A 14,936-nucleotide genomic window follows, 5' to 3' on the forward strand; every position below is an offset into this window, starting at 1 on the left:
CTTGCTGGACGTACCGCACACACCGCACGCAGCAGTGTGCGGTGCCTGTGAACACCCTCCGATAAGCGCGGAACATTTAACAGCCGATTCATCAAAATTAAATGCACCGGGGTAGCACAATGGGTGCGATGCTGGCACTCGTACTTAGCAGGAAGGCTATGTAATGTATGTAGAGTAGTTTACTGGAGCGACGGGTAGTGTGTAGGTATAGTGATTAGTGTGTACCTCTTGAAGGTATGGCATGTATTTCAACCGTCGCGTCGATCCAGTTGGACGAATCAGCCACAGAGCCAGCACAAACGGACCGAATGCGTGAAGAGGGAACGGTCCCGTGCCGAGCGGGTGTCGCCCCTCCCCTCCCCACCGCTTCCTTCCCCCCAGGGGCGCTGGCTGCGACAGCCGACGGCCGACGGCCGGTCTGGGACGGCTCCCGCTCCGGACACAGCGCGATAGGATAACCGTCAGTTGAACTGCGCCTAATGTAGGTAGTTATTCCGTGTAGAACGACCGGGTGCACCCAAACTCTGCCGTATGTAAAACTAAAGACGTGACGTAGTGGCGTGGCAGATAACTTTTAACACCGAACTTGATGCCTATAGCTTACGAAATACGAAGCGTCACGCATACCTATATAACAAGGGCGACAAACAATTCTCGAGGTCTCGGGAACACACGAAACATCCAATGTGGGGAAAACTCTCGTCGTCCATCCTAGTCTGGTACGCACAGCTCATATGCGTAGCATTGATGATCAATGGTTGGTAAACGATCTGATTTTAGGGCTATGCTAGCCGTCTGGCTGCACAGGGCGTGACGATTCCGTGCACAGTGGGGCTTCACATTGGATCAGCTCGGCTGCCTCTGCTGCCGAGCTGTCTGAGCCGATGACAGCCGTCACACGGCGACTGTCACCTGCTGTCAGCGGCTGTCACCGGGCGCCGGTCGAGCGGCGCCGGCCGACGCGGGATTTCCAAAATCAATGCCCGTAATGGGATTGGCCGTTTGGTGCTGTGATGAGACCGGCCGGGAGGGGCCGGGAGGGGCAGAGGGGGCCGGTGTGTGGGAGAATAGGCCACCGGGGGCAGCAGAGCGGCACCGGCCGCGCCCGGGTGCGGTGCAGCCGGCCCTGGGTGTGTCGGCCGCGCCACGCCGCGATGGTGCCGCCCCGCCGCGGGGCCACCCGACGCCCGGTGGTGGCTGGTCCTGCCAGGTGGCTGGTGCTGGTGTTGGTGTTGGTGACAGTGCTGGTGCCAGGCGCGGCGGAGAGGGACAGGTGCCGGGCCGGTGACAGCCTCGTGTCTGGTGACCTCGTCATAAATGGTGATTATCATTCGTCAACGCTCGCACAGCACGTGGCACAGGTCCGGGGAAAAGCAATGCTCCCTGGTAGCTCCTAAGAGAGATTTCTTTTGACACCGATTGTCACACTTTGTCCTCCACCCAAAAATACCTTAGTCATTCGTGTCCTGCCCTTAGCAAATTTGCATATCCTTTTTAAAATCCAAAACAATGGAAACATACGCTGCATCATATGCTAAAATGCCTATGGGCCAAAGGTTAATTCGTTGTAAAGGTTTACACAATTTTATTACATCTGCCCTGCTGCTAAACATGTCACTACCAGGACAGCCTCGGTTGCGCCGCCCGCTGTGCCGTGGGTACTGGCTGTAATAGGTACAGTGTGGGTACCTATCTGTGACGGCCGTCCGTCGGCCGCCGCAGCCCGCAGGCCTGTTTCCGTACCTGGGCGGCGGCTGTATTGTACTATGTGTGACGCCCGTCCATCGTCCGCCGCAGGTCTGTTTCCGTACCTGGGCGGCGACGACTGCACGTCCGTCGGCCCGTTCGCCCGCCAGCTGGAGGTGGCCGCCGAGTGGGCCGTCCGACGGGTCAACGCGCGCGGCGTGCTCCAGGCCGGCGTGCTCGGTACGTACCCGGGCGTGCTCAGTGTGACCTGCAGGCGTTCTCAGGGTAACAATTGCAGTGGTAGCGTGTCATTGGAAACCTCCTATTCCAAGAAACTAGCAAAGATTAGTGAAACATGGGTAAAACTAGGATTCATAAAACAATATGAGGTCAATAGGTGTAATAGTCACGCGTAATAAACTCTCACATATACGGACGCGATGCTTCGGTCAAAGTGCCCCACGGCGTCCCCTCTCCGTCTGTGACGGGTCCCCAGGTCTCTGGCCACGGTGACCCCACGGTGACCTGTGGCGACCCCGCGGTGACCTCTCCCCTTGTGCCAGGTCTCCGCTCGTACCCGATCTGCACGACCTCCTCGTCTTTGGCCACGGTCATCACCACACAGGCCTACACGGATGGCGCCGACCCGGCCTGCGTCGAGGGAGCGTTCGCAGGTGGGCAGGCCGCTTATTCCCCCCCCCCTCTCTCTCTCTCTCTCTCTCTCTCTCTCTCTCTCTCTCTCTCTCTCTCTCTCTCTCTCTCTCTCTCTCTCTCTCTCTCTCTCTCTCTCTCTCTCTCTCTCTTCGTATTTGTATTCTCTTTTGTCGTGTTCGGCGCGTTAGCGATCCGTCCGATCCGTCACTTGTGTTCTCTGGGCGCCGACTGTCGTACGGACAGCCATGTCCCCTAGACGTCCAGTGTCACACTGCCGTCTGCCGTGCCCTCTAGACGCCGGCCGCGAGTGCCGAGTGTCCTCTGAGCGCCGAGTGGGCCGTGCAGGACAATCGGCCGGTCTCTGACACGGACAGTTGGGCCGACACCGCCCCCCGTCCATAGGTACCCTCTGCCGAACGGTGCGTCACACAGCCGTGGTGCCGGGCCGTGGTGGCCGCCACAGTCAGTCACGCGATTCCAGCCCGCTGCTGCTCTGACGCCCACACCGCTATTTGCTGATTGGTTATTGGACTACTTTTAACCCTCGCCCTGGCAGGGCATTTTTCATAACACGGCCTGGCAGGGGGGGTCGATGCGACCCCCCCCTCGCGATTGGCTCCTATGGCACCTAGAAACACCAAATTCGGCAGGTAGGTGGGCCCCCTGGAGTTCTCGCCCCTGTGCAAATTTGGTTGCTCTAGGTCAATATTTAGGGGGGTTTTGGGGGGTATAAATGTAAAAATTTCGCTAAAAGCAGGTCAAAAGTTTTTCGCTTATAACTTTTGATCTAATTAAGATAGAGCAAAAAGAAAAGCACCAGTGAACTCAGCACGTCAAGGCGCGTCGAATGATGTACTTTTTATCTAGCTTAAGTGTACTTAAAGTTTTTCTTAAATTTTAAGTAAACTTAAATTAATAAATTAAGTTAAAGTTAACCAAATTGCATCATATCGCATATCATTCGATTCGGCTGATCACCAGGAACACAATGGTACCATTTTTAAGCTCTAGCGTCATTATGTGCCAAGTTATTGGCAAAAAACGTCATTTGACCTCAGTTGACCTCATTTGACCTGACCCATGGATAAGTACACCAAACAAAGAAGCACCAAGTGACCTGCTGTTAAGTACTGTGGTTTCAAAGCGCAAAAGTGATAGAACGAAGCGGATATCTCCAGTATTTTCCGAATTTAGTATTTTCCCATAGGCTTAACATTACGACGTAATGACCTCTAACTGACCTCAGGTCAGTGACCTAAAAAAACCCGAACTATATGTTATACAACTCGGTGAACTTAGCACATCCTGAAAGTTTGAAGGAAATCAGTGCAAAACTGTGAGTTGGACAGGTGCAAAAAGAAATTTGAAATTTGACCATGACCTTGTACCGGTTTTTCTGACCTGGTGACCTGACCTAAGGTCACCCGGACCTGAAATTTTCAGGTCATATGTAAAAAGGTTGCCCCATAGGCTGTGCCAAATTTGGCGGCGCTGCGCGCCGCCGTTTTTACGCTATCTTCGAAAAACCTTAGGGGGGGGTCGCATCGACCCCCCCCCCCTGCCAGGGCGAGGGTTAACGCCCATGTTACTGAAACAACAGTTATAGCTGACAGCAAACCACCGAAATAGATGTCGCCAAGAAATGGCAAGACACATCTTATGGCCGAATACAATATGCATGTTGTGTAGGTAGAGGTAGTACAGTCGTGTACAGGTTGATGGTCCCCTACTCTTTATCCACCGGGTTCCTATGGCTCAGCATTGGCAGCAGCCGCCTGATACCGGTAGGCTGTGCCGCATGACCCGAGAGTGAAGCGGCACAGCCTACCCAGTACCCACACTGTATGACACCGGCTCGGGTCGCCTGGTAGAGCGATTTGACCGGACGCTGCGTTACACCGGCTGGGGGGAGGGGGGGTAAAGGTCAGGCCTGTCTATTTAGCTCGGCTCGGTGGATGAGGCGGGCTGGAGTGTGGTGTGGGGCGGGGGTGATGTGGGGAGGGAGTGAGCGGACCTGGGGCTGGGTGTGTGTGGTCACTTGTCGCATAGAACCGATCGTAATCCACCCTCCAAAAATTCGCTTTAGAGATATTCACAAAACCCAGGGGGTTCAAACACCCATCTCCCAAGTGGGATGCGGAAGGACAGGTAAGGGTCCATACGGTCTCCTCATGAATTGCAGCAAAGAAAGAAAACAGACCTGTCACCAAATAATCTTTCTGAAAAGTGGACTAATCGCATAGCCTCGGACACAGAAATAAACATCCAGCACGCGAAACGTCCCGAACCGGGCCTCTCACTACCGGTCAGTTCGACAGTCTAGCACTCCTACGCTGAGCTACACCGGATGGTGGCCACGGCCGGGGCAAAGTCTGGCCGGGCGGGCGGCGGGGCCGGGAGGTCGGCAGCAAAGTCAATGAATGTTTTGTGGTTTCGGGTGCCGGTCGCTCTAGCTTGGTGGAATGATGATGGATCATTGGCAAAACTTTCAACGTGAAGTCCCGGTTCGAGCCTAATCGGGGCTCCGGCTGCTTTTCCGAGTTAGGATCTGGTTTGATTTTAGTGGTTGCGAGCCATTTATACGGTTTTATATCTACATGTCGATTGTCGATTGATTGATTCATTCATTCGTTCGTTCATTTATTACATGTCGACATTTAGCATACGAATTGACATCCAGGATCAATCCGATCAATCTACCATTTTCATAAGCGTATTGCCTAAATATCATGCATATGTGTGACACAAGACCTATGGTTGCCTCGATACCTTGCCAAATCACGTTTTGCACAATGCACAAGTAAATTATATTCTCTGGGTCTTCCGTGCATTGTGCTTAGCAAAAACAGGAATGCCATTTTTAACCCGCGCCCAGATGGGGTCTGCCGAGCAACGCGGTCTGATGGGGGGGGGCATTTTGGCCCCCCCCCCTCAGATCTCGAGAACCACGCAACATAGCGACAAGCGGTAAACGGTGTTGGATAGCCCCAGCGGGGAACTACCTTGTGACCCAATTTCATTGACCTCGGTCAAACCGATGACGTCACAGGTCAGGTCAAAGGTCGAATTTTCACCGTTTACAGGCATTTCAAGAAATGCGTTGTAAAATCGAGTAAAATGCATTTCATTGAAAATCATCGATGGAGAAATGTTCTTCAAACACATATTTTGCTATTTGAGGTCACTGATACCAGGTCAGGTCACAGAGGTCAGGTCACTGGGGGGTCACAATTTGAAAGTGTCGTGTGATACATGTTTTATGGTCCATTTTACATGACAAATGCGATTATGTGGGTCAGACAGACTTTAGGGCCAGCTTAGGTCACGTTTTGGTCAAGGTCAGGTCAAGGTCAGGTCAAGGTCAGGTCAAATTAGGTCAAATTTCAAAGTTGATATTTTTGCATAAAATGGGTATCGATTCGATGCAGCTCGTCACGGGGAGCTAAATGGTGGTCTCCGTTTTGCGCTACGAGGTCTAGAACTGCTAAAAATTGAGTTCAAAAATTTGACGTCATCAATTTTTAACAGTTTTTTCCCAATAACTTGGCCAAAAAAAGAGGTATCGATCTAAAATTTGGTATGTATATCGAAGAGCGCAGGGACTATCACATATATTCCGGTTTTTTTCGACATTCGAAATATTTTTGGAAATTTTTTGAGTTTTTCTAAAAAAATCAATTTTTTTGATTTTTGGGGCTCAAAATCCCAAAATTTCGAAAATCTGAGATAGCAGTTTTGTAGCGCCGTCTTTTCTCTACACAACCACATAAAGAACTTTAAAATTGCTTGTTAACTGTAGAATTGGTGAGCGTTTCAAGATGTCATGTTTTTTGCTCATTTTTGCTCGAACATGACCTCAGTTTGACCTCAATAACTCCTGACCTGAGGTGACCTGTGACTTGAAATTTTGTGTGAAGGTGTCAAATTGATGCCCGGTAAGGTACCCAAAATTTGGCGGCGCTGCGCGCCGCCGTTTTCTCGCTATTTAAGAAAAACAACAGGGGGGGGGGGCCAAAATGCCCCCCCCCATCAGGGCGCGGGTTAAGCGACGCAAAATGTGCAATGCAGCAAGTGACCACACAACCCGCCCAGCCCCCATGGTCCACCAACACGCCCCACACCACTCCCCAGCCCACGCCAACCACCGAGACGAGCCCCTCCCCCCGCGCTGGTCTGATGTGACAGCTGGTCTACAAAGCGCTCCACCCGGCGACCCGAGCCGATGTCAAACGGCGTGGGTAGACTGTGCCGCTTCACTCTCGGGTCATGCGGCACAGCCTACCGGTACCAGGCGGCTGCTGCCAATGCTGAGCCATAGGAACCCGGTGGATAAAGAGTAGGGGACCATCAACCTGTACACGACTGTACCAACCTACCTAAGTATTACGATGGTTCCACTTTTGCTAAAAGTGTACCTACCTTACGACTTTAAAAAGTCATCTTGCCACTCTTGAATGTTGTAACTTGTAAGGTTGTTAGTTGTATATTTTCAACAGACGTGAAAGGCAAACGACAATGCAGCGCTAGATGTTCCTTGTCTGACGCTCGTAAGTAGGTATGCATCGGAAAGACGGTTTGTCGCCAACTTGACACTAGTGAGACTGTGAGCATCTAATAAAATTTAGTGAGCATAGGTAATCATGGGCTTATGCTCACTAAAAAGCTGCGCACTAGTGTTACGCTAGCGACGTCTTTCTTGATGTAAACTTACGAGCGTCAAACAATTGAAATAGTGTTTGAATTGAATATCAAGCATAACAAATGCCTAGGAATGTTATTGCGACAATGTTATACCTACCTACCTCTTCCTCGTTCACCTAGAAAATCAACCGATAGTACAGGGTGGACCAAAAAGGATGGAAACATTTTAAACTCGCATAAAATATGTGTTATTGCATGCAGTAGACTGAAAATGATACCAAACGAGAGAACATTTCGTGGAAATTCACAATGACGTCTCTCTCATCTGCATTCTCTCGTTTTCAGTCTCTCACAGCAAATGTTCGAAGAGGCCACATTTGCGAGACAGGCACAGAGCGGCCTGCCTGCCGGCTGACGCGATAGCCCGACGACACATGTCCTCTGGTATGACTCGCACAGCCTTGATGATCGCTCTCTTCAGATAACAGAGGCCTACATAACCTTCCTTGTAGACCTGGCCCTTGAGATGACTTCACAGGAAATGAATCCATAGGTCAGATGAGAAGACGACAGGCCAGTTCCACTTCGGTTCGAGGATGGGAGTGACAACACCGTGGCTGACGACCAAAAGCGCTACCAAGCGACGCTAAAGAAGTTGTTGAGGTGAGCCCAAAAGAAGTATGGCAGTCTCATGGACCTCCTGTGATTCCAGCCAGATGGTGCGCCTCCTCACATCGCGAAACACCGCTCAAGTGGAGCGCGAACCACTTTGGTGACCGGCTGATATCCCGCAGTGCCTGTTGGAACTGGCCTGTCTGATCACCTGACCTGACCCCGATGGATTTTTTCCTGTGGTGTCATCTCAAGGCCAGGTCTACAAGGAAGGTTCTAAAGGCATCTGTTACCTGAAGAGAGTGATCACCAAGTCTGTGCGAGCCAAACCAGCGGACATGTGTCATCGGGCTATCGCGTCAGCAGCCAGGCGGGCCGCTCTTTGCCTGTCTCGCAAAAGTGGCCTCTTCGAACATTTGCTGTGAGAGACTGAAAACGAGAGAAAGCAGATGAGAGAGATGTCATTATGAATTTCCACGAAATGTACTCTCGTTTGATATCATTTTCAGTCACCTGCATGCAATAACACATATTTTATGCGAGTTCAAAATGTTTCCATCCTTTTTGGTCCACCCTGTACTAGGCAGTGGCACAGACTTCTCTATATAGAGAAGTCTGTGTAGGGGAGAGTGGGGTAATTTGGCCGGTGGTGTAAATTGGCCGCCCCCACCTGTACGAGAGCTGATAAAAGTGAATGAAACAACTTAAGTCTCTATTCATTTGTCATCGGCAGAACTAGCTCGAGAACAAATGTCAAAACTTTCCCCCTCTTAGTTTTATTCAAAATTAATAAAAGGTGAATTACGTTAGAAAATGGTAACTTTTACTTCCGTTTAAAAATTTGTATAACATGTAGTATTTGGGCTGTAAACGAATTCCAACATTATAGCGCCATTTTTGAGGATGTTCAGCGGTTCCAAACTTCCAAGAGCAATTTCATCTAGTTCTGTACAGCCATGACATGACGACTTTATAGACAAAAATTTTCAGAATGGCAATGTGGGGTTATTTGGCCGGGACTAGCGGGGCAACTTGGCCGGTGCGCTCATAGTGATAGTCACTATGCTGGGACAGCCGAGTTGTCATGGTCAATTATACCATAAAGAACATAATTCATGACCAGCTTTGACTACCTTGATGCCATATTTCCTATTGGACAGCTGTAAGGGCATGTGACGTCATCAAAGGTTACCTAACGCTTTTTTGCTAATAAATACTTATAGAAAAAAGATACAGCCGCGCAAGAGGTCTCATTGTGTTCATCTCGTCAAGGCGCATCGAATGATATACATGATGACCTTGAACTCACGTAACCTTGAGGTCAAGCGAACTGAGGTAACGTGACCTGAAGCCAACCTTTGACCTTGACCGCTCGAGGTCAACACATACATGTTTCGATGCGGAATGACGAGAGAATTACGATGGTACTTTTAGTTTTGGCCTACCTTGATTACTTCAAAAGTTATTCGTAAAAAACTGTCATCGCATCTAGAGCCGCTATTTTCACTATTTTCGACCTCTGTGACGGCTGAGTCAACCTCCAAAATGCTTCAAATGCGTCGCAGGACACACGTCATTGCTGAATGTGAAGCTGACTCGCCTATTACAAAAATCATGGCCTCAAACTAACACCGGCCAAATTGCCCCACACCCCCGGCCAAATAACCCTGCTAGCGGGGCAATTTGGCCGCTTTGCAGACCTTTGTAATACGCCACAATTTCAATATAAGTAGTTACTCAATCATTTCAAGTTTACTGTCCAAGAAAGTAAAATGTATGCCACACCTGTCAGCGTTGAGAAAATGCAGAAATGTGTGGTCGATTTTTAGTTACATCGTTTTCTAAAAAAAGCGGCCAAATTACCCCACTCTCCCCTACTAGGGCAGATGCTCTAGTGTAGCCTTTCTGTTTTTACGGCAGAGTCGCCAGCTCACGTCAGCGCCACCGGCCACCGTTGCATAATAACTTTCGAGCGTCGTCCGCGCCTTCGAGACTTACGGCACAGCCTAGATGCAGGCGTCAACACTACTAGCGACATCTGTCGACAGCTAACTGAACTGATTCGGGACATGCGGCACAGCCTAGATGCAGGCGTTGATACTTTTAGCGTCATTTGTTGAATGACTAAACGGAGCTGGGTCGTTTTCAATTCCCTTGACAGGTGGACCCACAAGGTAATCGTGAGCTTCGATCTAGTTACTACTTACTGTATGTAGTTTGTACACCAAAAAGCCGCGCTTGTTGCGAATAACACAGGGCCAACACAACAACCATGCCACCATCCGACTCACCGGGGATAATCTTAGTGATAATAGGACAACAGTCATTCGAACAAAATTTCAACAACAAAAAATCAGATGTTCCTTCTCCAAATGACAGTGTTTGCCGAGTCATGAGGCGTGGCCGGACTTGACAATAACCTCACCTGCTGCCTCTGCCTATTGCCCCAGTCTCTATCCCCTACCCTATCGGTGACCCCCCACGCCTCGTTAACGACCAAACTGACCTTATTTTATCCTTATGTTGCAGGGTTCTGTCCTACTCCCGGTAACCTGACCTGACCTCTGCGTCTCAGGTTTTCTGTCACCTACCCTGCCGGTAACCTGACCTGACCTCTGTGTCTCAGGGTTTCTGTCTCCCGCACTGCCGGTGACCTGACCCCAATCCCTCAGGGTTTCTATCACCTACCCTCCCGGTGGCCGCCGAGGCGCTGCTGGCCGAGCTGCCGGTGACGCGTGCCGTGGTGCCGGCCGCCGGTGGCGCCGCCCTGGCGGAGACCCTGGCCGACCTGGCGGCAGCGCTCGGCTGGACAGCGGTCACCGTGGTCACCGACGACCGCGGCGGGCGGGCCGCCGGCCTGGTGGAGCGGCTCGAGTACCTGGGGCTCTGTGTGACGCGCTGGGTCACCGTCACAGGACGGTCAGTAGCCGGCACAGCTGCCGCCCAACTGGTGGCTGCTAGTGTTCACAACTGATAAATTTCTCTGTATGTTCAGACGTAATGTGATGTTGCTGCAACACAAAGCTTCAGGAATAAAACCGTTTTTTAATAACGAAGTACACACTACCGCTTACCCTGCTCCTTCGTTCACTGACCTCCCCTTCCCCTCTCCGTCCCCAGCCAGCTGGAGGCGTTCTCAGAGCTCTCGTCTCTGGCCGACGGCAGCTGTCTGGTGGGCTCGTTCGAGCTGAGCCAGCTGCAGCTGCGCCAGCTCGGCCGGCTGCGCTGTGTGCTGGGCCTGCAGCGGCCCGGGCAGCTGCGTCACGTGCCCGAGGGCGCCCTGGTGGCGTTCGACGCCGCTGCGGAGGTGGCTGAGCTCACTGAGGCGCTCAGAGGGTCGGCGGCGGACACCGGGGCGTGGGAGGCTGTCGTGAGTGACGGCTGGGTCACCGCACCGGCCGGGGTGGGATGGAGAGGTGAAGTGACGACAGAGGAGAGCGCGATGAGTGTGGCAGAGCCAGTGGAGAGGCTGTGGCCGGTGATGGATAAACTGAGCCGTCACGTCCGTGAGTGGACGACGGAACCTGGAGAAGGGACAACAGACGGTCTAGAGGCAAAAGAATACTCCAGTGAGGAAGCTGCGGAAATGTATGGTGATTCGCGGTCAAGCGTACAAGAAGAAGAGTTGGAAAGCACTGAATCTGTGCCGTCCGTTTCCTCCGAAGAGGAGGTTTTGGACACTGAAACTATGACGACACTGCCAAGGGAAACCAGCACTAAATACGTTCCAGCGAACACCACTGCTGAAGTTCATGAGACTTCTGCCGATGCAGGCATAGAAATGGATAGCTTTGAAGCCACGGAATCGGCTCCCACATCGATGAAGCCTCCAAGCATCGAAACTCACGGGGCGGGCACAGACGGCGATGAAGCTTCGAGTACTACGAATCCACTCAAGACGACTCAAACTAATGAGAGCTCCACAATCACTGCAGAGAGCTACACCACCACTACCCGTCCCACGACTCTGGACTCGGTATCCAACTCAGAAAGCTCACCGTCCGAGACGGCAGACCGGACTACCATTTCCCATCCTGTCCCTTCTGCTCGGACCCAGGACCCGCCGTCTCCCACCGACACCACCACAGCGAGTCTCGGCGCACAGAGCACCGCTCCACTCAGTTCCAGCACGCTGCCCGTGACGGGGGAGCTGACCGCGCCGCCCACCGCGCTCCCTCCGCCCTTCGTGCCCAACCCGGCCGCCGTCCACGCGGTCCGCCTCGTCTACAACTACGCGCGCACGGTGCAGCTGCAGCTGATGCGGCTCTGTCCGGAGGCCGGCTGTGACGCGGCGGCGGCGCTGCGGCGCGCTGCCGACACTTACTCGGACCTGGGACAGGAGTTTGTGGCCGGCCTGGACCTGACTCTGGTCCCGGAGAACATCACCGTGTACCTAGCGGGTGGCGGCGGGGCGCGCCCGGTCGGCTGGCGGTCCGGCGGCCACCTGCACCTCTCCGCGGAGGCCGCGCTGCCGCCGCCGGCCGGCCCGGCCGCGCCGGAGCCCTGCCCGGCGCTGTTCACCCAGCCGGTGCGCTGGCGGGTCGGCGTGTGGACCACCGTGCTGGCCACGCTGGCAGCCGTCGGCGCGCTGGCCTGCCTCTGCTTCCTGTGCTTCTACTGGGCGGCCAGCTGCCGCCGGCTGGAGCACGGCCAGGGCTGGATGGCGCTGCTCGTGGCCGCCACGCTGCTCCAGTACGCCGCCACTGTACCCTTCTTCCTGCGCCGCGGCCGACTGGTGTGCGCCCTGCGACTGCAGGCGCCCGCCCTGGGACTGGCCGCGCCGCTCTCTGTGCTGCTCAGCAGGGCGCTCTGCCTGGCGGCCGCGCACACCACACGAGGGTCAGTGAGGGGAGGGTCTTTTTGCGATTTTGGCATGGGATGGGTCTCTGCGCTCTGGTGGAAAGGGGATAAGATGACCGTTTGAAATAGTTCAGATGAGCTGTGAGGATCTGTTATTCTGTTTCTGTTTCGCCACCAAAGCCTACCCAAATATTATTTCGTATAGCCTCAGCAGCATGATTACACCGTCGGACACCTATCCTGTCTTTTTGTTGTCGCAGGGACTTTGGCCACGTAAGCGGTATGCTGCAGAGCACGCTGTGCTTCTTCATCTTCCTGGTGCAGGTGGGGATGTCCACGGAGCGGCTGCTGACGCTGCAGTGGTCGGCCGCCAGCGACACCGGCGGCCCGCAGCCGCAGCCGGCGCGCTGCCACCACTCGCCGCAGCAGCAGCTGGCCGCGCTCGGCTACGTGCTGCTGCTGCAGGTGCTCCAGTTCGTGCTGAACCCGTGGGTTGCGCTGTGCGGCCGCAACTACTGCGAGGGCCCGCTGACGGCCGTCTACACATGTCTGGCCGTGCTGCTGTGGTCGGGCGCGCTGACGCTCTACTACTTGGGCGTGCCGCTGCTGGACAGCGACTCGGCCGCGCCGCAGCTCTGTCTCGGCCTGGTGGTGCTGGCCAGCCTGTCACTGGTGGTGGTGCACGTGCCGCGCGTGCTGCTCATCACCCGCGAGGTAAGCGGCCTGGGCGCGCTGCCGCACCTGCGCCGCTACCGCGACCGCAGTGCCTCGGCGCTCGGTGAGTCGACGGCGCACCTGCAGCGCTATCAGCCGCGCAGCGCCTCGGCCCTGGCGCAGGCGGCCGCCATCCGCCAGCCGCGACACCGGAGGGACACCGTGGAGCTCAACGAGGCCATCAGCCTGCACCACATGGACGGGCCGGCGACCCGGACAGAGGGCGGCGCACACCAGCGGTCCCTGTCGGCCGACGTCACGGACACCACTGGCGGCGGCCGGGCGAACCACGAGTTCCAGCCGCCGCCGCCAGGGGGTCAGCGGAACCGGGCGTTCCAGTCGGACGACTCGGTCAGTATCGGGGAGGCCGAGACGGCGTCCGTGCACTCGGAAAACAAGTATCCCTCCACCACGGAGATGTAGGCGGCGCTGCAGTCCGCCTAGCATGCCTTCTTGCCTGGCTGACTGACCGACTGAAGCACTAAATGACACGAGAACACGGCACGCAGCAATAGACATTGGACACTGGTGCACGGCAGGGACCGCGAGCCTACGCATACCACACTCGAATGTCGGGAGCTGAGCAGCTGATCACAACGGCATGGATCTGTCGGTCATCTTCAGTGTTGCAAAAGTTGCAGGCGCCTGACGCAGTGCTATTGTAAAATGCTTTATGGACAACGGGTACCTACCTAAGACGAGCAATACGAGATTGCTTATATTATCTGACGCCAGTAAAATGAGGCTTCTGTTGGTCATGAAGAGATAACATTGATTGACTGTATACTTATTTGTGAGCGAGAATGAAATGTTTAATTCATGTTATTATGTCCAAGCTGCTTGATGACGATGTACCATTGTGCTAAGTGTGAACAAAACGAATACTGAACCCTGAGTTTGAGAAGTAAACATACACGCTGTCGCTGAAATACTCCTACAAAAAGGCCCGACTTTGGTTTGCCAAAATAATTTCTCTGCCACTTTAATCGCACACACGCACATACAGCCGTAAAAGCTGTCCGGAGATTATCAATACATGAGTAAAATATCCAACAGCAATAGGTGCGAGGTCGACTCGCTTTCAATTGCATCAGCCAGTGATCCCAACTCAACGCATTATTTCGCCGGCAAAAGGTACGGCCCAGTGGGTCCAACACCACTAGTCAGGCTCACCGATACGTCTCACGTTCCTTCCGTTAAATCCAGCACTCACACCTGACACCAGTTCCCTCACCCTCCCCACCCCCCAACCCCAGTGCCCGTCCGAAAGTGATTGATCATTCATCATGGTGCTCCGTCAGTCCCGGAGGCCTGCTGGCCGGTCCAAAACAGCAGTGATGGCGCTCCATCATCTATACCCGCCCCCGGGACGTCAGTTGGCCGGAGCCGCCCGTCAGTGACGCTGGGGACGTCACTGCGGGGGCGGTCAGACCGCCCGGCAGCCGTGTCACAGCCGGAGACGAATGGGCGCAGACCCAGCTGGCGCCTAACTGCGATCTATAGCTGAGCACTCACCACCGACCAAACCATGCCGTCTGACTGCGAGCCAGGCCCAGCTGTGATCTGATCGCGACCCAGCTGAGGGCTCGCCGCCGACCCAGCCGGGCCAGCTGGTGTCTTACCGCTGCCCAATCGGGAACTCAGCTGGGATCTGACCGCAACCTATGCAGTCGAGGGCTAGAGCACTTCACGGATAGGCTTTTTAGGATCCGGCCCGGCCCATATCCGGCAAGTCATATCCAGATCCGCCCATTATCCGCCTTTCTTTGAATATCAGAATCCGGCCCACCCATGGCCCGTATTGCAGCCAAACTTCCAAAAAATATCCG

At 54.0% G+C, this 14,936-nt stretch overlaps 1 protein-coding gene across 1 annotated transcript; it reads left to right on the forward strand.

The window, feature by feature from the left end:
- The first annotated feature begins 1,101 nt into the window (after window positions 1-1,101).
- On the forward strand, window positions 1,102-13,993 carry LOC122382941. The gene is made up of 6 exons (XM_043368912.1): window positions 1,102-1,320; window positions 1,798-1,926; window positions 2,250-2,360; window positions 10,266-10,512; window positions 10,714-12,432; window positions 12,654-13,993. Exons 1-6 carry the CDS (start codon window positions 1,155-1,157, stop codon window positions 13,528-13,530), a joined length of 3,249 nt encoding a protein of 1,082 aa, XP_043224847.1. The 5' UTR covers window positions 1,102-1,154; the 3' UTR covers window positions 13,531-13,993.
- The last annotated feature ends 943 nt before the right edge of the window (window positions 13,994-14,936 follow it).

Source organism: Amphibalanus amphitrite, unplaced genomic scaffold, assembly GCF_019059575.1.
Source record: "Amphibalanus amphitrite isolate SeventyFive unplaced genomic scaffold, NRLGWU_Aamphi_draft 000151F_arrow, whole genome shotgun sequence".
Classification (NCBI taxonomy): domain Eukaryota; kingdom Metazoa; phylum Arthropoda; class Thecostraca; order Balanomorpha; family Balanidae; genus Amphibalanus; species Amphibalanus amphitrite.